General features: G+C 43.0%; 1 protein-coding gene and 1 non-coding gene across 3 annotated transcripts in view; both read left to right on the top strand.

The window, feature by feature from the left end:
- Gpr156 (G protein-coupled receptor 156) overlaps positions 1-24,217 on the top strand; it is a 55,231-nt gene that overhangs the window by 7,489 nt on the left and 23,525 nt on the right. For both annotated transcript variants that reach the window (XM_027412702.2, XM_027412701.2), the window contains exons 3-4: positions 22,659-22,788; positions 23,006-23,116. In XM_027412702.2, the coding sequence (XP_027268503.1) occupies positions 22,659-22,788; positions 23,006-23,116 (241 nt within the window). The remainder of the gene's footprint in view (positions 1-22,658; positions 22,789-23,005; positions 23,117-24,217) is intronic.
- On the top strand, positions 23,976-24,134 carry LOC113835418. Its single transcript, XR_003484969.1, has one exon. It is a non-coding gene; the product is annotated as a U1 spliceosomal RNA (small nuclear RNA).

Here is a 24,217-nt window from a genome sequence, read left to right as displayed (position 1 = left end):
GCATGAAAATGCCACAATGATATCTATTGCCTTGTATACTGATTTTGAAGAAATTAGTTTTAAAATCTGGTTTTGAAACCTAATGCTTTGCTGCTGGGTTGGATCTGTGTTGTTTTCATATTGATTGTTCCAAGCTGTCATCTTAGCGGTTTGACTCATTGGAGCTGAGAGCAAGGTGATGGGAAGGACAGGCTAGCAATGCCCATCGCTTTGGGCTGAGAGAAAGCTTGCACACGGAGTTCTGGGGTCATTGTAATCTCTGACATTGTGGTTGCTAACCAGGACAGAAGAAGAGGAAGTGGTCCATCCTAGAACAGACACTGACCACGTAGCTCAAGTGAGGGTGATGTTGCAGGGTCTGATGAAGCAGAGGGGGCCAGGAACAGATCCTGCAAGAAGCTAAGATTCGTAGAAGGAAAATATCATTTGGGGAGTCGTTTCCAAGGGATTGGGCATCTAGCTAAAAGTAGGTGTAGCATCATGAGATCAGATGCCACTGGCTTGTGGGAACAGGGCAGGAAGAGATGCAATGCAAATGTGAAGTGGTAGGGGGAGAAGGTCTTTCTTGGGCCCTGCCTGTGGCATGGAGTATGGAGTGTGTGGAGGTTAGTGGGGTAGCAGGGTTCATACCTAGGAGTAGTCTCAGCACAGAGCTTTGGTGCTCTTTAGCCATCTGGCAGTCAGATGGATATGAAGCCTAAATGAACTGCTCACACCTTCCTTCCTACACCATCTCATGTGGATTTACATAACTAGCCAAGCATAGTGGCACAAGCCTTAGGAGTCAGAAGCTGGAGCTTCACCAGTTCAAGACTAGCCTAGGCTGCATAGTAAAATTCCTGCCCAAGAAAACGAAGAATAAATGAGTAACTAAAATAAAAGTACACACACACACACACACACACACACACACACACACACACACACACACACACACTGTTAGTATTCAGGCATGTGTGCACATGAGTGCAGGTCACTGAAGTGTGCACACATGGGTGTCAAATACCTCTGGAGCTGGAGTTACAGATGGTTGTGAGACACCTGATATGAGTACTAGGAATTGAACTCATGTCCTCTGTAAAAGCAAGTATGTGCTTCTAGCCACTAAACCATCTCTCTAGCCCCTCAAATGAAACTATTCTGTATGGGCCACAGGATAAAAACCGAAGGAACAAAAGAAAGCAGATTTTAATATTACTGAATAAAGATAGAAAAAGAAGGGGCTGTTTATATTCAAATAATATAAAAACTATTATTCATGAAGGAAAATATTGTTAAATTTCTCTACATTAATAAATTTCTCTACATAAAGGTGGTGCACATCTTTAATCCCAGCACTTGGGAAGCAGAGGCAAGAGGATTTCTGTGAGTTTGAGGCCAGTCTGCTCACATAGCGAGCTCCAGGACATCCAGGAATGCATAGAGATGGATGGATGGATAGATGGATGGATGGATGGATAGATAGATAGATAGAAAGATAGATATTGAATTTCTCTGTTAAAGATCCCACTAAAAGACAAGGCAGCCATGCTATAAAGTGAGAGAATGTGTTCACATGTATGTATCACAAAAGGATTTTTATCCAGAATGAAGAACTATAATCAATAAGAACTGTTATCAATAAGAAAAACAGAAACCCACTTTTTATTTTATTGAAGATAGGTTATTTTCTCAAACAATATATCCTGGTTATAGTCCCCCCCTTTTATTCCTCCTTGTTGTTCCTACCTCCCCTCCCCTCCAGATCCACTTCCTTTCTGTCTCCCACTAGAAAAGAACAGGCTTCCAAGAGATAATGGCCAAACATAAGAAAATAAAACATAATAAGATGAAGGATATCTTTTATAGGAATATAAGATAGGAAGTGACACTTCACAAACAATCCACCTAGCCAATACCTGAATGATGGTCAATCAGAGACATGAAGTTTGAAGTCACAGTGGATAGCCTACATGCTTACTTAATGTCTAGTAGGCAAAAGATGGACGAAGTCAAATTTGGAGAAGATAGGAATTGTGATGCTGTTATGGAAATATAGTTTCTTAGCTAGAGAGATGCCCATCTGAGAAATGCCTCATGATGTGGGGCATTGTGTGAATGTCGTAGACACATTACACACACCTAGATGGCATAGCCTACTACAGACCTAGGCTATAGAAACCATTGCTGTATATGCAGCAATGTAAGCATGGGGTGACTGTAAGCATGAATATATATGTGTGTGTTCACTCAGTAAAACTGTTTCACAAGATCTATAAACCTTCAACATATTCATATCCCGTGTGTCTGAAATCCCAGAAGAACTGCACATATCGCTACCAAAATACATTTACTAGAATATTCTTAGCCGTACTATTTATAACAAAATTATTTCAGGCTATTTTGTGTTGTTTTAACAGAATATCTAAAGCTGGATTGTGTATAAAGAAAAGAGCTTTATTTGGTTCATGATTCTGGTAGCTGGAAAGCCCAAACAGAACGGCGCTACTATTGGGTAAGAGACCCTAGCTGTATCACAACATGACAGGACAGAGGACTAAAAATATACAAAAGAGGCCAAGTATGTGGGAGTTGTCTTGATTTTTAACAGCTGGATTTCATGTTAACCAACCTAGTCTCACAGGAACAAACCTATCCCCATGATGTGGACATTAATCCCTTCCCGTGGTTACAGTGATCCAAATCACCCTTTGATGTCCCATCACCTCGACACAGTGTTGCACTGGGAACCACAGGGCAAATCGGTTTGGGTGGGAATAGATGATATCCACACCATAGCAGAACTGTGACCAGGCTGGGAGCAGCTCAAGTGTCCATCAGCAATTTAACGTCACACTACCTTCAGAGACAGTCCATAAATTAGTGCTACACAACAGTGACAATGATCTCCATCTGGACAATACTGATGGCTCTCAGCAAATTACTGTTGATCAAATAAGCCAAACACAAAAATTGTACCTAGTATGATTCCTCTTGTGAGAAGCATAAAGACAGACAAGCTAGTCTGTCAAAAGTCAGGGGAGTATTTACCCTAGGCCAGGAGAGAGAGCAAGGGGAGGTGACACAGGGACCAACAGAGCAGGAGACAGGCTTCTCAAGTATAAGTAGACTTCCTTTTTTAAATATTTTTTATTTTAGAAATACTCTTATTTTACATATCAATTCCCCCATTCCCTTGCCCTCTCATCCTCCCATGTTCCCCACTGCCTCCCCAACTTATGCCCCCAAAGATAGTGAGGCCTTCCACTGCGGATCATCAAAGTCTGTCACATCATTTGGGGGAGGGCCCAGGCCCTCCTTCCCATATCTGGGCTGCAATAGTACCCCTCCATAGGGAATGGGCTCCCAAAGTCTATTTGTGCACTAGGGATAAACACTGGCTCCACTGTTAGAGGTCTCATAGACTGCCCAGGCCTCCTTGCTGGCACCCACATTCAGAGGGATTGGTTTGGTCCAATACTGGTTCCCCAGCTTTACAAGTGGGGTCCCTGTGCTCTCACTAGGTGAGGTCAGCTGTTTCTGTGGGTTTCTCCAGCACAGTCTTGGCTGCTTTGCTCATCCCTCCTCCCTCTCTACAACTGGATTCCAGGAGTGTGGTTCAGTGCTTACCTGTGAGTGCCTGCTTCTGCTTCAAACAGCTACTGGGTGGAAGGCTCTAGGAATGGCAACCAAGGTAGTCATCAATCTCATTATAGGGGAAGAGCATCAAAGACAGCCTCTCCACTACTGCCTAGATTCTTGGTTGGGGTCATCCCTGTGGATCCCTGAACATTTCTGTAGTGCCAAACCTCTCTCCAAACTTATACTGGCTCCCTCTAGACTTCCTTTCTTGAGCTGAGTGCTGGATGCAGAGGCATGTTTGATGTGAATCTCTGAATTGTATACTTACACATACGAATTTATCTTTATTGTTTCCATTTTGTTTTGGATTTGTGTTTGATTTTTGTTTGGTTTTTGAAAACGAATCTTGCTTTGTAGCCCTGGCTAGCCTGGTACTTATTGTGTAGCCCAATCTGACCTCCAATTCATGACAACCTTCCTGCTTCAGCCTCTAGAGTGCTGGGATTATAGGCATGCACCAGCTTCACTCCTGATCATGTGCATTTTTCTTCAATGTGCTTTTAAAAGTATCATTGGTTTGGTTTTTTTTTCCCCACAAGATGAAAACCTCCAAAAACAATACATGTCTTTTTGTTACAAGAAACAAAAAATCTTAAACATCATTTTTCTGGGAAAAATATTCTTATGTTTATATTATGTATATTAAAGGACATAATGATTAGTTATACAGTAAATGTGAAGTGAACTATGTAAGACTTAGTTATATATCATTGATTTAGAAAAAGGAGGAAGAGGAGAACTTGGGCCAGCAAGACTTTATCTAGGCTCAAGAGATGAAGGTGCTTGCTGGCGAGGCTGACAACTTGAATTTGATCCCCAGAACCCACAGGGTGGAAGGAGAGAGCCAGTTTCCCACCAGTTGTTCTTTGACCACCAACATATGGTATGGTTTATGCTTACATGCGCGCGTGCGCGCGCACGCGCGCGCGCGCACACACACATACACCAAATAAGTGTAAAAAAACAAGAATATGTTTATCAAAAGACTCCATTAGTTGGCAACAAAAGTGCACACAATAAAAGAAAAACAAGGGGCTGGAGAGATGGCTCAATGGTTAAGAGCACTGGCTGCTTTTCCAGAGAGGTCCTGAGCTGAATTACCAGCAACCACAAGGTGACTCACAACCATCTCTAGTGGGATCTGATGCCCTCTTCTGGCATAAAGGTGTACATGCAGATAGAGCACTCATAAACATAAAACAAATAAATACATCTTAAAAAAAGTAAATGAGAGTCCATCCCATGTGAACGGATGCTCTCTCAGCCTGGACACATGGGGGAGGGCCTAGGCCCGGCCCAGGATGATGTTGTGGAATTTGGGGAGCCCCCATGGAGGACCCTACCTTTCATGGGGAGTGGGAGGGGGCTTGTGGGGGGCTGGGGGAGGAGTGGTAGAGGGAGAAGGGATTGGCATGTGAAATTATAATTTTGTAAAAAATTAAATAAAAAATAAAATAAATGTAAAACAAGTCCAAGATCACCAAAGTTAAAACTTCTGTGCCCCAGAGGATGAGAGAGAGCTCAGTTTAAGAGCATATACTGAAGAGATAGTTCAGAGGTTACGAGCACTGTCTCCTTTTCTACATGTCCTGAGTTCAATCTCCAGCAAAAATGATGACTCACAACCATCTATGATGAGATCTTGTGCCCTCTTCTGGCCTGCAGACATACATGCAGACAGAACACGGTACACATAATAATAAATAAATCTTTTTTTAAGAGCATATGTGGTTCTTGCCAAGGACCAGGGTTCAGTTCTCAGCACCCATATCAGAGGGTTCACAATTGCCTATAGCTCTAGCTTCAGGAGATCTGACACCCTCACACAGACATACATACAGGCAAAACACCAATGCATATAAGATAAAAACAAATCATTAAAAAGAAAGTGTTTTAAAACTGTATATCAGTTAAAGGATTTATATCTAGACATTTGAAAGAATGCTTACAACCCAATAATAAAAGACAAACCAAAATAAAATGAATATCATAACTTTTGTGTTTCATGTCAGCAGACCCTTGTAGGACATAATCTCACTCCCATAATGAAGAGTAAAAATTGGTAGAACCATCTTGGAAAACAGTATAAGGTGGACTAGGAATCCGGATAGATGTGTTTCTGAAAAGATATATAAAAACTCAGCGGGTCCTTCCTTAAGTAGAGGAGGAAGGCAGATCAAACCCAATTGCATACCACTTTCCACCCACTGGGGTAGCTGTAGCTAAAAAGTTAACAAGTGTTTTTGAGGCTATGAAGGAATTATAACATTCACATACTAGGGGTAGAAATGTAAAATAGTTGCGCTGCTATGGATGTCGATTGCAAATACCCCTAAATGTTAAATGGGCAACAGTTAAATTCCTAGGTTTATATCTAAGGAAAGGAAAACATATGACCACATCAAAACTTATAAGTGGCTGTCCGTGGTATTACTTTTAATAGCTCCAAAGTGGAAATAACTAACCCAGGTGTCAGTTTTAAAAGCCAGTCACAAAGTGTCATGCATTGTATGAGTTCCCTTCATAAAACAGTTCAAAGTCAGAGCTAACTAAATTATAGTGCTAAAAGTTAATGCAGAGTTTTGCCTCTAGAGAGAGGGAAAGGTAACAATTATGACGTTGCTGTAATGTTCTTGTTTTGGACTTGGGTTATGGTCACATAGATGTTCTCTTTGTGGTAGTTCACTGAACTACACATTTATAATCCTTGTCCACAGTCATTATGTTTTAAAGGCAAACTGTCAGAAATGTGTAGTTAGAGGAGTCATGGACAGGAAGTAGCTACCCCTTCAGGGGACTGTGAAGCATGGGAACCAAAAGTTAACTTCCAAGCAACCTCTTTACATAATTCTAGCAGTCATGAGCACCATGCTTTCCCAGATTCATGTGTGGAAGCCCTAAGTCCCAATGTGACTGTATTTGGAGGCAGAGTCTTGAATGACATTAAGGTCGGTGACAGCACTAATCCCTCAGGGCTGGTGTCCTGAGAGTGCACATTGCAGGAGACCTGCTGGTGCAGAAGAGGCCTGTGGAGACAGGCAGCTGTCCGCAGGCTGGAAGGGATGCTGCACTCCAAAATGGCCTTGGCCAGCTCATGATCTTGGACTTCTAGCCTCCTGGATATGAGAAAATAGAATCCTGGTGTTTAATTCATCATTTCTGTGGTGTTTTGTCATGGCAGTCTGTGCAGAATGGTACAGCAGGCATTCCTATGTATTTCACTGCCCTTCCTCTGAGCAAATACAGTACTGAGATTTATTCCTAAATTTCCTGCTCTCTCCTGGTTTCAATAAATGTAATTGAATATCCAGATTTTACTCCATTGGGGTACTAACTAGATTTGAAAATAATCTAACATTAATCTACACCTGGTCCCTCCCTGCGCCATCTTCACTTCCTGTGAGGCCAGGAGCTTGCTTTTACCTTTAATTCAGATAGTGGATGTGTTTTCAAGCATTTTGAATTTTGCAACTCTCAACGCTAAAGCAAGTCTCTCTCTCTCTCTCTCTCTCTCTCTCTCTCTCTCTCTCTCTCTCTCTCTCCGTGTGTGTGTCTGTCTGTCTCTCTCTCTCTCTCTCTCTCTCTCTCTCTCTCTCTCTCTCTCTCTCTCTCTCTCTCTCTCTGTGTGTGTGTGTGTGTGTGTGTATGTGTGTGTGTCTGTCTTTGTGTGTGTGTATGTGTATGTGAATGGGTCTGTCCGTCTGTCTGTCTGTGGTGGGAGGGGTGGTGATTGCTGTGCTAATCTATGCACAATGACCTTTGTTTCTATCTGACTGAGCAGATGTAGAAATTAATCATTGTCACTCCTGGATGGCGCGGCTGCAGCTGTCCCCACTGTCTCTCTCACCCCTGGTAGATTTATTAGTGTTTTGTTTGTTGGAAAACATGTCTGAGCACAAAAGAACTAGCAAATTGGAGTCACTTATCTGTAAGTATAGATTTCTAGAAACATGTTTTTGCCTATGTATTTATAAATATACACCCTGAACCTTTAAAAGAAACAGGATGATGAAAAGAAAGAGAAGGCAGTACAGACTGGCCATGGTGTTTCTGGGGCACCAGGATGATTCTTTCCCTTCTGAACTTTCACTTTGGATATGGCATGGCCTCCCAACCTAGGATTGCAAAGAACCAAGTCCCCCTCTATTCCTCCCTGAGACCTGAGAATACCTTTCCTCTGGGCCCATGAAAATTAATGGTCTGGGTTTACTTAACACTAAATATCATTTTATGGTAAGACCATCTACAACCTTCAGACTATAGCCACACCTCCTGGGTCCTAGACACTCCTATTGTGCAGATGTCTCCACAGCTCCTGCAGATCAGCCCTGGTGATCCTAACACAGACCTGGATGGACATTGAGTAGCTATGACCCTTTGCATGTTGGAAGTTGACCCCAAAACCCAATGTAGCTTGGTGGGACTGGGCCTTTGTCTGTTTTCATTCTGCTGTACCAACAGACACCAAATCAGGCCAGCATGTCACAGGGTAAGGGCTAAAGAGAGCAGACCACACCTGTCAAAATCTGTTCATTCCTTTTTGATGGCCCCTTGCCTGCCCGAGTCTTAGACCTGGGGAAGGTATCCCAGCCAGCCTGGGCAGGTCTGGCCCCACCCTTCCCTCGTTGGGCCCTGTGAGGGTCTCTGCCTGATAGACAGAGTCACTTTACACTCTGTCCTTCCCCTCCCTAGAGTATCTCCTGGCTGTGCACATCTTATGTATTCAGTTCCTTGCTCACCACGCCTGTGACTTCAAGTTTTTGGCAGCTGCCTGTGGGTTTGCCCAGACTCCCGAGTTTAAACTCTTCTCATTTACATTCTTTGGATACCGTTTGTCAGTGCTGACAGTATTTCTACCTCTGGAAGTGACAACAAGCATCTTTGTGTGAGAACACAGACAAACATCAACCTTCATGGTCAGAGCCATCCCCCAAAGCAAGAGACATAAAACACCTACTAGTGGTGGCTCATTTTGGACAGAGTCTATTACGGAAACATTGCTTTAAAATTATATATTTTTTTTGTTGCCTGTACTGTCTCTTGGTTGATAATGAGCATTCTAAAATTTACTGTGTTTCACAGGTTAAAATAATTACAGGTAGAAATAAAATATATTATAAAAATTATAAATAGAATATATAGATAAAGTATATCTGAGCCTTTTCTTTTTATTGCATTACTTATTTATCTATGTGTGTGGAGTGAACATGACCATTTACATGCTACTGTGTGCACGTGGCAGTCAGAGGACAACTCTCAGGAGTTGGTTCTTTCCTTCCACCATGAATGTCCCAGGGATCAAATTCAGGTTATCAAGGCTTGGTAACAATCACCTTTACCTATGGCGCCATCTCCCTGGCCTCGTATCTGACTTTTAAATGTTAGTTTATCTTTCAAGTGTTCTAGAATTTTATGCTGTCCTACTCATTCAGGATCACTTTACAGCTCTCTGGTCTCTTCCTTTCTTGCCTGCAGAATTTATTAAGTCCCTTGTCACTTTTGTTTTCCCTCCATAGAACTTACTTTTCTCTTGTCCTAAAAGTGGCTAATGTCAGATATTCAACATTAATATACTCTGAGAACCTAACCCAGGCATCAGACAAAACTGGGTGGCTCCCTTCCTTTCTGTCCCAATGCCCAGGCTAAGGTGGGAAACGCAGTAAAACAGAAATGTGCTTAGCAGAGGGCATTGTCCTCAATGAACCCTGAGTAGAAACCCCTCAGACCTTCGAGATGACAGGAGGAATTCAGAGGCTCTCTTGGTGTCTTTAGAGATGGGGTTCACGCACCATCCATCAGCCTTGCCTCAATTCAAAAGTTTATGGTATAATCACACAGCTGGGAAGCCATCACTAGACAATAAGTTTATTGTCCAAGAATCACTAATCCCAGAACATTTCATTGTCCCCCAAAGGTACTCTGTGGCGGTTTGCAGTTTCTCTCCATCCCTCCTTCCCCAAGTCCCTGGAAACTAATTATTCTTTCTATATCTATGGTTTTTCTACCTGGAAACCAATTATTTTTCTAGAACTGTGGGTTTATCTAATCCAGACCCTTCATGTACATGGATTCATACATTAATGTCTGGCTTCTTTGATTCAGCATAATGTTAGCATGTTTACTAATTATATCCATGTGGAAGCATCAATCAACATTTCATTCCTTTTTGTAACTGAGTAACATCCCATTATATGGATACCACACATCTTGTTTATCCATCCATCAGTTATCTATCATCAGATACTTGGTTTTTCTTGCGTTGGGACTGTTATTAAATGAAATGTTGCTCTGAAAATTCACATACAATTTTTTTTTTGTGGGAGCATACATTTTGCTTGCCGTGGAACAGAGTTTCCTGGTCATATGGTAACTGTTTAACCTACGTTTAAAACTGTTTATCATGATGGCTGCACCATGTTACAGTCACACCAGAAATCTATGGGGTCTCCTACTTCCCCACATCCTCACCAATGCCTGTATACATTGCCTCTTCCACTCCACCCATCCCATGGATATAAAGTGGTGTCTCGTTGTGGTTTTCATTCTCATCACCTTGATGACCAATGATGCTTGGAGTTTTCTTATGTACTTATTGGTCATTTCTGTATGTTCACTGGAGGAATGCCCATCCAAATCTTTTGATAATTCTAAAAAATTTTTATTACTTTAATAATATGCTGAAACTAGTGGATGTCAAACTAGTTCTGCATTAAACTCCCCAAGAAGCTTTAAAAAACCTCAAGCTGGAGGCTAGAGAGATGATTCCGAGGTTAAGAGCACTTGTGACTCTTGTAGAGGACCAGGTTCGATTCCCAGCACTGGCATGGTGGCTCACAACCATTGGTAACTCCAGCTCCAGAGAATCCAGTGCCCTCTTCTGGCCTCTAAGGGCACTGCATGCATGTGGTGCACATACATACATTCAGGCAGAACATTTACATACATAATATAAGTGCATCTTTTTAAAAAATGATGCTTAGGCTTGTCTCCCTAAGTTAAATCAGAATACGGGGCAGACATTAGAAAAACCATCCAGGTGATTGAAGTTTGGAGAACCATCGCTACAGACCAGGTGACCAAACTCGTGATACTAACATAGAAATATTAGCAACATCGAAGCATTATGACATTATGCAAGTCATTTTAAATCAGAGAGTTGGTTCAAATATAAATCATAAAGTGGCTGATGGGGCCAAAAGGCAGTGATTAGCTATTTAATAAGGCAGGGGGTAATAAAAACGAACATGCCTGTAACAGGAAGTTTCAAACCACCTACAGCTAGAGAAAATGACCTAGCTGTGATTCTTATCTAGGAGCTACCCTCATGATGTAACTACAAGTGCATGAGGATTAAAGTAAATTCGAGTGTCATGACACAATTAAATCCGTGAGCCCGGGAAACTTATCTCAGTATTCGATTGTCACTAAGGGGGGAAAAAAGTGTTCGCTAGGAAAAATTGAAAGGTGGTTTTGAAAGTCGCAGGACAAATGGAGACTATTTTTAAAGACTTTATTGGAAGCGTAGAAAAAGAGCAAGTGAGAAGTTTTCAGAAATCTAAGCACACGAAAATGTGACAGCCACAGTGGTTACTGTTGGAAGAAAATGCCATCTCTCAAAGAATGTAAAAGGAGAGGAGAGCAGAGGCTCCCAGTATATGACAGGTTAGGAACAGGGTGTTGGGGCATGTGTTAGACATTTAGAAGTGCCTTTGAAGAGAGTTAAGAACACATAAAGGGAGAAGCTAGAATGACAGTGACATCTTTTGCTGCTCTATGGGGGCACAGGGACTGATCCACTTACAAAAGACAATAGGCTGAGCTAATTCCACATCTTTGCTTTATTATCACACCTAAACTGCCTCCCAAAGGGACCCGGTTGCAGTTATCAAGTATTTTTCTGGGCTTTACAAATTCCCGTGTAGGCAGTCAAATAAATACAGGCTAGCTTTTAGAAGTCTTCCAGAAGAGCATCTTCTCTTGGTTGTTCCTCTCCCAGAAACTTTTCATCCCTCTCACCCTTATTATGACCAAGCCTCTTAAAGACCCCTCTCATCAGCCACCTCCATCTATTCATCTGTAATTCATTCTTCAACCCATTCTTCCACCTCCACTGAAAGGGCATTAAATCTGATTCCTTGCCAAGGTCACTAAAAAGCATCGACAGATGCTTCTTAGACTTCATCCTTTTTAGCTTTTAAAGATGTGCTAACACTGTAAACCATCTCCCCTTTCTTGCTTCCCTTCTTTTTTCTTTTGATTTTGGTTTGTAAACAGGGCCTACTATGCAGCCCAGATTATCCCAGAACTCATAGTCCTCCTGCTTTTCCCTCCTAAATGCCAAGATTCCAAGCGTGTGCCACTCTGCCTGGCTCCATTCTCCTTCCAGAATATTCTCTTTTCTTAATGTGTACCATTTATAAAATCCAGTTCTAGGGTGCTGGATAGATGGCTCAGTGGTTAAAAGTGTTTATTGCTCTTCTAGAGGACCTAAGGTTAGTCCCCAGTACCCACCTCAAGCAGCTCACAGCCACTTGTAACTCCAGCTCCAAGGGATCCAGTGCCCTCTTCTGCTCTTCAAGCCTCTTCAGGCAATATGCACTCATGTACACACACACACACACACACACACACACACACACACACACACACACACACACACACACACACTTAAAAATAAAACTATTTTTTTTATCCAGTTTAACCTCTGTGCTTTTTCTTTTCTTTTGATTTCTTGAGACAGGGTTTCTCTGTATAGCTTTGTAGATCAGGTTGGATGTCACCCTGGCTATCCTGGAACTCGTTCTGTAGACCAGGCTGGCCTCAGACTCACAGAGATCCATCTGCCTCTGCCTCTGCCTCTGGAGTGCTGGGATTAAAGGCGTGCGCCACCACTGCTTGGCCACCTCTGTGCTACTTATCACTTGCTTCCAACAGTCCTAAAATTCCATCCACTCACTTAATTCTGATGTCACCCTGGATTCCAGTCTTGACTTACTTCCTACACTGCATCTTTTGTCTGGTTTTAATGTCTCCTCTTCAGTATCCTCAGCCACGACTTCCTCCTCTAATCCTGGTCTGACTTTGTAGTTGCCATAAGGATGTCTCCATAGTTAATTTATATTCTTTGGCTAAAATTAGACTCTAAAATAATCGCTAGTCTTACCCTTCCCCTTGATTATGTAATTTCCATCTTGTTCACTAATAGTGCCATTCATCCATATCTACTTCTACTTCCATCATCTCCCACACACGCAGCTATTTAACCTCTGGAATATCTCTCAAATCAGTCTCTTCTTATCCAGATCCATTGTCCAAGTATAATTTTAATTTGTTTTTTTTTAATTTTATTTATTTTATGTGTATAGGTGATTTGCCTGTATGTATGTCTGTGTGGGGGTGTCAGTTCCCCTGGAACTGGAGTTACAGACATTTTTGAGCTGTCATGTGGGTGCTGGGAATTGAACCTAGGTCCTCTGGTAGAGCAGCCATCTTGCTAGCCCCCTTAATTTGTTTTTATTGGGATGGTTGCCATGGCCCCTTAGTAGGTCTTTCTCATTTTGTAAACTTCATTCTTTTGTCAACATAACTTAAGAAACACAATTTAGTTTCCTAACACAGACTTAAACTCACCTAAAACCCTTTAGGTTAGCATTTAAGGTTTATGGGAGTTCTGTTTTTGTTTTGGGGATAGGGTCTCACTGCATGGACCAGGCTGACCTGAAACTCACAGAGAGTTCCTCTGTCTCCTAAGTGCTGGGACCAGAGGCATGCACCACCATGTCTGACTTGCATTTCAATCTCTGTGTTTTGTTTGTAAGATACAATTCCTACATTTTCCCTTTAAGCCATGCTCTAGCAGTGTACATAGATTGCCTGCCTGTATCAGTTCTTTGCTTGTTTCATGACAGTTCATTTGTCACCAGAAAAACACTCATCTGTCCTTTAAAACAAATTCCTTTCTCTTAAAATGAGGGTCCTGGGCCAGAATTAGCAGAATCACCCAGAAACAACCTCAGACCCAACCCTAGATTCTACTTAATCCAAAAGTTTGGGGGTAAGGAGGATCAATAGTCTGTGGTTTGACAAGCTCTCCCCATGATTCTGGTCACGCTAGGAATTAAGAACAACTGTTGTAAGACACAATTCCTTTATCAATCTCCATATCCTTTGAATAATACTTATTTTATCTCAGAATTAGATCTACTTATTCAGTTACCCATTTCCTTTGCTAAAGTATGAGTCAAATACTTTAACTTTTGTACTCAACTCCTACCATAATGCCCAGGACTAAGAAGGTTGATCCCAGAGAACCTATGTAATGATAAATCTTTCTGCCAACCACCTGAGTTCCACCTGCCGCCACATTAGGGCCCCAAGTAACACAGAGAGACTTATATTAATGCTGCTGGCCAATGATTAGGATTTCTTTTATGCTTGCTCTGTCTTAAATATCAACCATAGCCATTAATCTATATATTTATAAAGACTTATCTTATGGAGGATGCCGGCAGCATTCATCCTCTTCCTAGGATCACATGGTGGCTCCACAGAGAAGAGAGGAGGAGGAAAAGAGCAATGTCCTGCTTGTCCCTGCTTATATTCTGAGCCTGCCTGCTATGTCACTTCCTGCCTGGATCACAAGACTTCTCTTTACTACATTTCCCAGAATCCTCCTCAACTCCTAGTTCCACCTATGTTACTTCCCTATTGGCCAACAGTGCTTTATGCAACAACCAATAAGATAAACATACACACAGAAGGACCTCCCCCATCAAACCCAGGTAAAAAGAGGACTGCCTAGGAAAGGGGGTAGAGGAAAGACAAGATCTCCTAAGAAAATTGGAAGTATGGGGGTGTGGGGGAGGATGGAAAGGGAGAGGGGAGGAGGGTAGGGGAGTGGAGAAAGTTGTACAGCTCAATTAAAAACAAGTTACCAAAAAAAGGGGGGGGATTGATAAGGACTGAGTCCAGTAGGGGCTGGGGATTTAGCTGGTCAGTTAAGTGCTTGCTGAGTAGCCTGAAGCCCCCAGTTCAGTCCCCAGCATGCACACCAACATGGTAGATGCAGGGGCAAGCACTTGGAATCCAGCACTGGGGAGGCAGTGGGCATCCCTGGAGCTCACTGGGCAGTCAGTCTAGTCAAACCTATGAGCTCCATGGGTGCCCTTCAACAAAGACGTGTGTGTGTGTGTGTGTGTGTGTGTGTGTGTGTGTGTGTGTGTGTGAACAAAAGTAAATATTAAACTATAAGGTGAGGAAGATGCTGATGTCAGCTTCTACATGCACACTTATATGAACACATACATACATGGATGAAATTAATAATAAGAATTCAGCCTACTGAAATATACCTTCTTCCCTACAAGATTTATTCCTGATAATCAAATGGAATCCAACGATTCTACTCATTTTTTAAAGGATTTGTTCATTTTTTTAAAATCAATGGGTGTTTTGCCTGTGTTTCTGTATACCACATGCCTATAGTACTCCCAGAGACCTGGAGTAACTGTTGTGAGCCACCATGTGGATACTTGGAGTGGAACCTGGGTCCTCTGGAAGAGCAGTCAGTGCTCTTAACCACTGGGATCTCTCTAGCCACGCCCCCAAGGCTTCTACTCTTAAAGGATGATACATAACACATACACACACACACACACACACACACACACACACCAATTAGCAAAAATATGGAAAACTAAATTTTACATGCATCACTGCATGACAGTTTAGTAATTTCTTGGAAAATTAAGCACATACTGTGTGATTCAGCCATTGTATTACTGGATATTTACCCTAGAGAAATGAAAACATATGTTTATACAAAAACTTATATGTAAATATTTGTAGTTGCTTTGTTTATGGCACTCAAAAAATGGAGACATTGACAACAGACTATTTGAAAAGGAAATTAAGAAAGCAATCTCATTTACAATAGTGTCAAAAAATCAATAAAATAACAACTTGGGAGCCTGAGGTGAAACTTGGGGCTGAAGCACTTGCTACACACATTTGAGGACCCAAGTTTGACTTTCCAGAACCCATGTAAAGCTGGGCACAGTAGTTCTCAATGCTGTAATTCTAGTGCTTTTATGATAAGATGGAAGGTAGAGTCATGAGAGTTCCCAGAGGTCCATGGCTCAGATAGCTTGGTGTACAAAGCAGCCAACAACCAAGAGATCATGACTCAGACAAGATGGAGGGAGAAGATGGATGCTTGAGGCTGTCTTCTGACCTCCAAGTGCGTGCCCACACCTGTAGACATGCATATGCACAGACACACACACACACACACACACACACACACACACACACACACACACACAAATTAGTTGTTCCTTTTTCATCAGATTATAGGAAAGAATGTATAATTCCTGTCTGTCATAGTGCACAGCCAACACTGCCAACCCATCTCTGGAGCCAAAGGCTTAGAGATACTAGACAGTGGCAGAAACCCAAGAACCCAAAGCCAGCTGCAGCAGGAATTCAGACTGGATTCCAGCCAGTGGGTAAAATCAGGAGGCATGATGGGAAATCAGCCAACGCCCTAAATCTGAGCCAACAATGGGCTGTGAGATACAGGCAAGTCCCTGCAAAAAGCGCCAAAAGCTGTGCTACCTCAGGGAGCTGAGTGGTCCTCTGTGTCTGTTCTTGCTGACACTGCAAGATAAACCAGGTCATAAAACTATTCCAGGATGCTAGCAACCAGGGTCAGAAAGGCCTCTGGAAAAGGTTCATTAATCAAGGAGGTGCCAACTGGGTCGCAGGCAGCCATGACCAATTCAGAGAAGGGAAAGATGCTAGAGGAAACCAGAGTCAGAGATGCAGGTCAGTTGTGCCCACACTGTCACCAGTGGAAATCCACATACCAGTCCTTTCATATTAAAATGAGAGTCAGGGCAGGGTGTGAGCCCCAGGGCCCTGGGACTCCAGTTGTGCCCTGGACAACTGGTGGGGGGACAAGGCAACAGAGAGCAAACAGGTCTTCCTTCATGGTTTTCTTACTTCCCATTTTCCTAAGGCCTGAACCCCTAATACTCACCTAAATCTAATGATTAGAATTAATGTAACAGACTGAGCAGTGGTGGTTCATGCCCTCAGTCCCAGCACTACCGAGGCAGAAGTAGGAGGATTTCTGATCCTGGTCTACAGTGTGAGTTCCAGGACAGCCAGGGCTACACAGAGAAACCCTGTCTTTAAAAAAGAATTAATTTAACAGACATTTAATAAGGTACTAGTAAAACAGCCTCACAGAGGTACTCATAGCTAGGCCAAACAAGGTCCCGGGATCATGAATTCCCAGAATCTGTCCTGATAGAGACCCATTCTTGCTTGTATTCATGTATTCAGCATTCCTTGCAGATTTCCAGACACACCATGGCCCAAAATTCTCCTGACATAATAAACCCGGAGACTGAAAAGAGAGGAACAAGGGAGCAAAGATGGATTTGCAGCCACCTGGGGCTGGCGCTCTGCGATTGGATGCTTCAGACGGCCAATTGTGCTTGTGCTTTTTGTCCTACTTAGAACCAGGGTGTCTGCTCTGGCTTTTTTTGGAAGTGCTACAAGAGTCTTGCTAGAAATCACTGGTGTCCTTCCCTACAGCTGCTGTGGGAGGGAGAATGGAAGTTGAAATCGCTGCATGATCACAGCCAGTATGGAATTGGAACCCTAGGGTTAGAGAGCCTGGGGGAAAGGAGATTTTCTTCTGTGTGTCTATTGTCCCCTCTTGCTGTTTGAAAGCACATTTAAAATGTTTTACAGTTGTGTGGGATGTGGAAACATACATTTGGGCGTTAATTTTTAAAGAACTGATATCGAATGTTAGCATAATACTTTTGGATAAAGCAGGGTTCCTTTACAAGGCACACATGTGGCTTTTGCTTTCTCCTCACTAGCAGTGCGCCTTCAATGTTCCTTTCACTGCTGTCCTACACTGGAGCCGGTACAATGAGGTAATGGACATTTGCTGTGAAATGGGAATCTAAATTTCCATATTTCAGCTTTTAAAATGGATGCAAGGATGCAGTTTTGAATTGATACTTTGTTATGTTGGTAGCCCTGAAATATGTGTGCTGTAAATCCATGTGCATTTTCAAATATTAAATGTATACAGCCTATATTTATTTTGTGGGGTGTGCAGATGGCTCATCAGGTAAAGGCATGTGCCACCAAGCCAGACTCTCTGAGATTGGTCCCAAGACCCACACAGTAGAAGGAGAAAATCAACTACTGTGAGCTGCCCTCTGAATTATATGTGAATGTTATGGTAAACACGTGCCAACACACACATAAATAAATGTAATTTGAATTTTTAATCTATATATTCTCATATGTGTGTGTTAAATAGCCCTGGATACTGAGAAAAGAACTGTGAGTGTTGAATGCAATTTTTATTCTATTTTTAAAGAGAAATAAGATGCAGAGCAGTGGTGGTGGTGCACACCTTTAATCCCAGCACTCGGGAGGCAGAGGCAGGTGGATCTCTGTGAGTTTGGGACCAACCTGGTCTCCAGAGTGAGTTCTAAGACAGGCTCCAAAGCTACACAGAGAAACCCTGTCTCTAAAAACCATATTTTAAAAGAGAGAGACAGAGAGAGAAATAAGAGAGAGAAAGAAATACCTTTGTAGTGAAAAAGTTAGAAACCCAAAGGAATAGCCTTAAGAGCTGAAGGCAGAGATTCTAATTTTCTTTGCCATCTCCATTTTCTTAATGCTATGATAGATTCATATTCGGGAATTAGTTGACACAGATTGACTACTAATGAAAGGATATGCAAAGCAAAAGACACTGAGTTCATCAGCGAAAGGAGAATCTGGGGCCAGGGCATTCATCAAGTTTTCTTTTATCCTTAATAAGCAAAGCTTTTATTTGGATGATAGTTGATCGGGCTATAAAATCCACATCTCTGGAAACCAGGTCAGTCTACGGGCTAAGGAAGTGAGGCAGAAATGTACGTGACTGGCCTGCTGATGAGCCAGCAACAGGGGCATGATGCTGTGGCTAAAGGCGAGAGCTGGAAGGACCTTGGGTCTCATCAGGTCTCACGACTGCTAACCATGCGGCTAATCCATAGCCCTTGTGCTTCCAGGTCATTTACAACTTCAGTAGCTGTGGGTCCAAAATGACTGATTGGTGGATGGAAAGTTTGCTCTCTCCGGATTAAAATGAAGCTGTACAAGCCCCGAGCTTGCTTTGAAAAGCAAGCAAGCTTAGGGAGGGCAGGCCCACCCAGCATGCAGGGCTTTAAGATATAAAGGAAGCCAAGCTTCCACACCCAGCTTCAAGCAGCAAGGCGGTCCAAGATCAGCAGGTTTTCTGAAATCTGGGAGAGCAATGTATGCTGTTCACTTCTGTCACTAACATAAGCTGAGAGTTGGGAACCTGTGTGGTCATAAAGATGAGGTCCGCTGTCACATTCCGGGGTGCTCAGGGCCCTCCTGGCCGCATGACCTGGGAGATGTGTTAGACAAAAGCGTTTTCTAGGAGAATTCTCCAGAAAGGGTTTGGCCAATGGAAAGGAACGTTTGGGGGAGCCTGATCTCATTGGAGACAAGTGAACATACGTGTGCACGTTCATATGTGAATGAATACTCCCACAGATGCTGCGGTATCCTAGAAACCGAGGGTGGGAGAGCACGGAGCTTCACAAACACCCTGTTAGGATATCTCATTTATTTTCAGGCCTCTCTCATCACCATGCAGGGAGGGAAGCCCAGGAGAGACTCACCACACAAGAAGACTTGTCAGTGAGGACTTAGGGTGGCCAGAACCCATAGTCTGCAGAAATCTCAGCACTCAGAACCCCATAATAACGCTGGTCTTTTTGTGTGCAGTAACACCAGGGAAGTCTCAGCCATTCCGTGGAAGTCCACAGAGACACCTGGAAGCCACTTCTATTACCCAGCATGTGTCATACTTGTCTAACACATGGACATGAAGCAAGGTCACGGTCCCCTCTGACTTCAGTGATTGCTAACATGTTGGCTCTCACCTGCAGGGGCTTATAGTCCTCTTACAGAAGGAAGTTCCTGGAAAGAAACAGGGAGAGCAGTTAGGAGGTTATTGCAAGGAAGACTTCCATCAGTTGGTGGCAGTAGAGGTAGTGAAAAGTAGCTGGGTTCTGGTTGTATTTCAAGAATGGAACCAATGAGATTTGAAGACAGATTGGGTGTGGGAGGTAAGCAAGTGTCAGCGATGACTCCAAGGTTTTGGATTCAAGCAAACAGAAAGATGGAGTTCTCGTGCTGAAAGGAGAAGAATGGTGGAGAAACAACTTATGGGAGAAGACAAGGAGTTAAATTCTGAATGGACTGTGGTTTAAAAATAAAGGGAGAGAGAGAGAGAGAGAGAGAGAGAGAGAGAGAGAGAGAGAGCACCAGATGTGGTGGTCCACACCTTTGATCCCAGGCAGAGGTAGGTGGATCTCTGTGAGTTCAATGCCAGCCTGGAACACATAGCAAGTTCCAGAACAGTCAGGAATACACAGTGAGACCCTATCTCACTGAGGGGAAAAGGTTATATTTATGTTTCAAATTCCTGAAAACAGAAATAATTCAAATGATGAGATTTCAGAGACCCTGAAACAAAATAAAACGAAATCATTATGGTTAAAGGATGTCGAGCTTAGGAAGTGGAAAGGTTACATTGATCTCTCTGGGTGGTCCTCTAGAGAGGCCTAAGTGGGATGCAGAGGCAGGGTGACGCAGATGTGAAGCATGAGTGGTTAGAGGTCACACTAGTAATAGTGTGAGGTGTGCAGAATTTTAACTGATTAACTCAAACCCTAGAAATGGGCAAAACAGCAAACAGATCAGATCTGTGGCTCCACACTACATCATATAATAAATCTGGAGTTTTTCGTGACATAGGTTTATAATCCTGTTGTAACATAGATCAAAAACAGTGGACTGAATGAGAAACTCAACAAATTCTCAGAATCAAAATCTTTTTTTATTTCACTGCAGAGCTGTGAATGACTCCTATATTTGTTTTTAGGTGTGATGTGATGAAGCTCAATAATAGGGGCTGGGGAGATGGCTCAGTGGTTAAAAGCATGTACCACTAACTATAGTTCCAGAGGCCCCAGGTTCAACTCCCAGCACCCACATTGTTCACAGTCATCGGTAACTCCGGTTCCAGGGAATCTAATGCCTGCTCCTGTCTTCTAAAGGCAGAGACAGGCCACTGGTGCAGACACACATACAGGCAAAACACCCATACACATACATTTAAATAGAACAAAACTACTCAATGCTTGTCTTTACATCAACTCATGAGGCATTTTATAAAGTATGTCCTGATACTCCCTGAGCCAAGACACACTTGGGTGGACCTAGGCCCTATCCCAAAGGACTTGATAGACTCTGATGACACCCTATGGAAGGCCTCACCCTCCAGGGGGAGCAGAAAAGATATATAATAGGTAGAGTTTTAGTTGGGGGGTGTGGGGGAAGAGGGGAAGAAGAGGGAACTGGGATTGACATGTAAAACAATCTTGTTTCTAATTCAAATAAAAAAAAGAATAAAAATTTCTTTTAAAAAGTATGCCCTGTGAAGCTTTCTTGACAGGGTATGCCACAGCCCTCCCCAACCCTGAACCATGTTTCCAAATTCAGTAACTCAAAGTCCCCTAGCTCAGAGGCCAGTGGTTGAGCTGGTGAATGTTATAAGCATCTGAGTCCATTAGCCTACAAGAGAGACAACACAGATTTAAAATAGTTCTACAGATGCTTATTTACATGTCCTAAGACTACTGGAGAATAGAAAAATTGAGAAAATCCTTTCCTCACATTTCCAGTCAATAAATGAAGAAGAAAGAAGAAAAGGGAGAGAGAGACAGAGAGAGAGAGAGAGAGATTGTTATGTAATCTTAACTCCCCCCCATCCCGCACCTTGTTGCAGACTGCTAGTCACCTAGTCTAGACTCTTCATATGTGGAACACAAGTCATATCATTATAATGAAGTATATAATATTTCAATCTCCTGGTTTTGTGACATCTTCTGGGTGTTGTAGAAGAGTAAAAATGTTCAGCTTTGTAGACTTCATCATTTAGTGCAAAAGAAAATAAAATGACATGGTGGTTGAATAACTCCCAATGTGGCAAAAACGGTTCCCCAGACAAGTCATTCACCTACTGAATTGGAGCTGATTGACGTTTAAGTGGCTTCACAGGTGTTCGCTCAGAAAAAAAAAAAAAAAAAAAGGTTAATCATCTCCTATTCATTTTCTTCTTTTATAAGATATTGCCAGTAAAACTCAAGAAAAATACCAAAAACTACCCGTCTAGGTCTATGGCATGTTTATTTGAACAATGGGTTCACACCAGTGCTTGAGACATGAAAACTAGAGAATGCCTGTTTCATCAAAAACAACTAGACTGGGTTCCTCTTCACTATATCAGAAAGGGAGAATTCCAAACCAGGGTTCATGCAATACTGGATTGAGCAAATGGCCAAATTAGGGTGTTCAAATAAAGTAGATGCATTGAAGAGCAGGGGTGTAAAGCTACCCATCAGTGATGTAGACAAAACAGATGTTTGGCTCTGAGATCCTGGCAGGCATGCCATAAGGAGGTCACCATCATGCTCACGGCTTGTGTGTAGGAATTGTGAGAGGCAAATGGAAAAGGAGCACAAGTCCTTGTCTTACAGAAGCTCAGACATCAGTGACCCACAGAACAAGCTGGATCTCCCCTTAGATCAACTGATTCACACTCTGGATTTCCACCTCACACCAACTGATTCACACCCTAGACCTCTGCTGGTGCCTAGAGTTTGTCTGGAATCCCAGTTACCCACATTCCCCTGTAGTCTTCTGCTACCCACTGACTTCATTTTGCCCCCCTCCTAAAAAAAGGACACTGCCTCAATTCCCTGCTTTTGTCCTCTGCTTCGTCTCTCTTCCATCAAATAAGGAAAGAAAAGCAATGTGTATGTCTCATAACTGGTGTATGTGAAGAACCCCGTGTCTTCCAGCATGTCTTCAACACAGGTGCAATGGGTCATAGATATGTTACTCTTCCTATTTCCACCTAGGATTGTGAAGATGTCCAGCCCCAATCTGAACATTGTGACCTTACTGGGCAGTTGTCTGACTTACAGCAGCGCTTACCTTTTTGGAATTCAAGATGCTTTGGTGGGGAATTCCATGGAAGCGCTCATTCAGGTAGGTAACATTTGCAAATTTTGTTTCAGACACCAAGTTGAACTTAGATAATGTTTCATGCTCATAGCTCCTCCTATGAGCGGCAGTTATGTATCTGTGTTATGGGCATTCAGGGAGGCCCACTTTCTACCCCATGTCCCCTGTGGGCCTGAGACATTGAAGATGGATGAGGGTTCCACTTGTGACTCTTGCTTCTGTCCCTCCCCCAACCCCCCAGATGAGACTGTCCATGCTGTGCATTGGGACATCCCTTGTGTTCGGCCCTATCCTGGGGAAGAGCTGGCGACTCTACAAGGTGTTTACCCAGAGGGTCCCGGACAAGAGAGTGGTGAGTTGGCAGCCAGTACACAATGCTGGGCTGGCTGCCCCAGGAGCTCCATGGTGGCTCAGAGCTGTGGGAGTTAGTACACATCTCTGGGATGACTATAGGATGGCTGGAATTCTTGTTCCTCATTTCAATCCTTAGAGTCACATGGCTCCATAAAGCCCCAGACTTCTAGGACTGAGAATGAGAACTAGATCTTTAAACAGTGGCTGCTTTAAGTACACCCACCCCAGGCTCCATGGGAACCTGTGAGCTGGCCAATACCTGGCACAGTGGGAGTGAAAACAAGATGCCCAGAGAGACTGGCTCTTGGCACAGACAGGAGCTGCCATCAAAAGTGTGAGTGTAGAGAGGCTATAACAAGAAGCCGAATTATTCCTCTCCCTAGGGCTCAAGTCTCTTCCATGCCGGCAATTCTCCACACTGTGAAAGGGCATAGCCAAAGCCGTGATCAAGAACAGGGACATGGCGGGTAGAATTGATGGTGCAAGCCACGCAGCAGTCAGGTCATCTGCATGGCCCTGACACCCAGCATTTATTATAACCATACTCCTCCATTTTACCAGATTCCCTGATACAACTGCCCAGACCTCAGAGCCAGACCAGGGGCCTCTTCGGCTAGAGATTCCCCAGACCTCGGATATAATTCTGTCAGACTTCTTCTCTGTAATTATGGGATTTTTAAAACCAAACATTGTCAAATCATGGTGGATACTTAGCAAAAGTTCAGCTGTGAATAACAACACAGATGCAGAAAGTTGCCTAAAAGGACAGAATTCATCACTCTTGATTCCATTTCCAAAAATAGCTTTTTTGAGGTATAATTGACACCCAAGAAATACAATATAAAAAGTGTGACATTGTATTCACCTGGCAGAGGAGACACCATGTTCAAGGCAGGTGGTTTTCCCAGAAAGAGGCTCACACATTGCACTCGGGATGTGCTGGCCCCTGAGATTCCCACGTACATAGGAAACTTCCATGATTTGTGGTAGTGAGGGACTGTATTAGCTCTCTCTCCTGAATAAAAAGTGTGATTTTATGTCTTAACCCATGGAACACGTGATCCAGCAAACTCCACCATCCCCACATGCTCAACATCCT

This window comes from Cricetulus griseus, chromosome 4 (assembly GCF_003668045.3).
Source record: "Cricetulus griseus strain 17A/GY chromosome 4, alternate assembly CriGri-PICRH-1.0, whole genome shotgun sequence".
NCBI lineage: Eukaryota > Metazoa > Chordata > Mammalia > Rodentia > Cricetidae > Cricetulus > Cricetulus griseus.
This window is presented reverse-complemented; position numbering and strand designations above follow the sequence as displayed.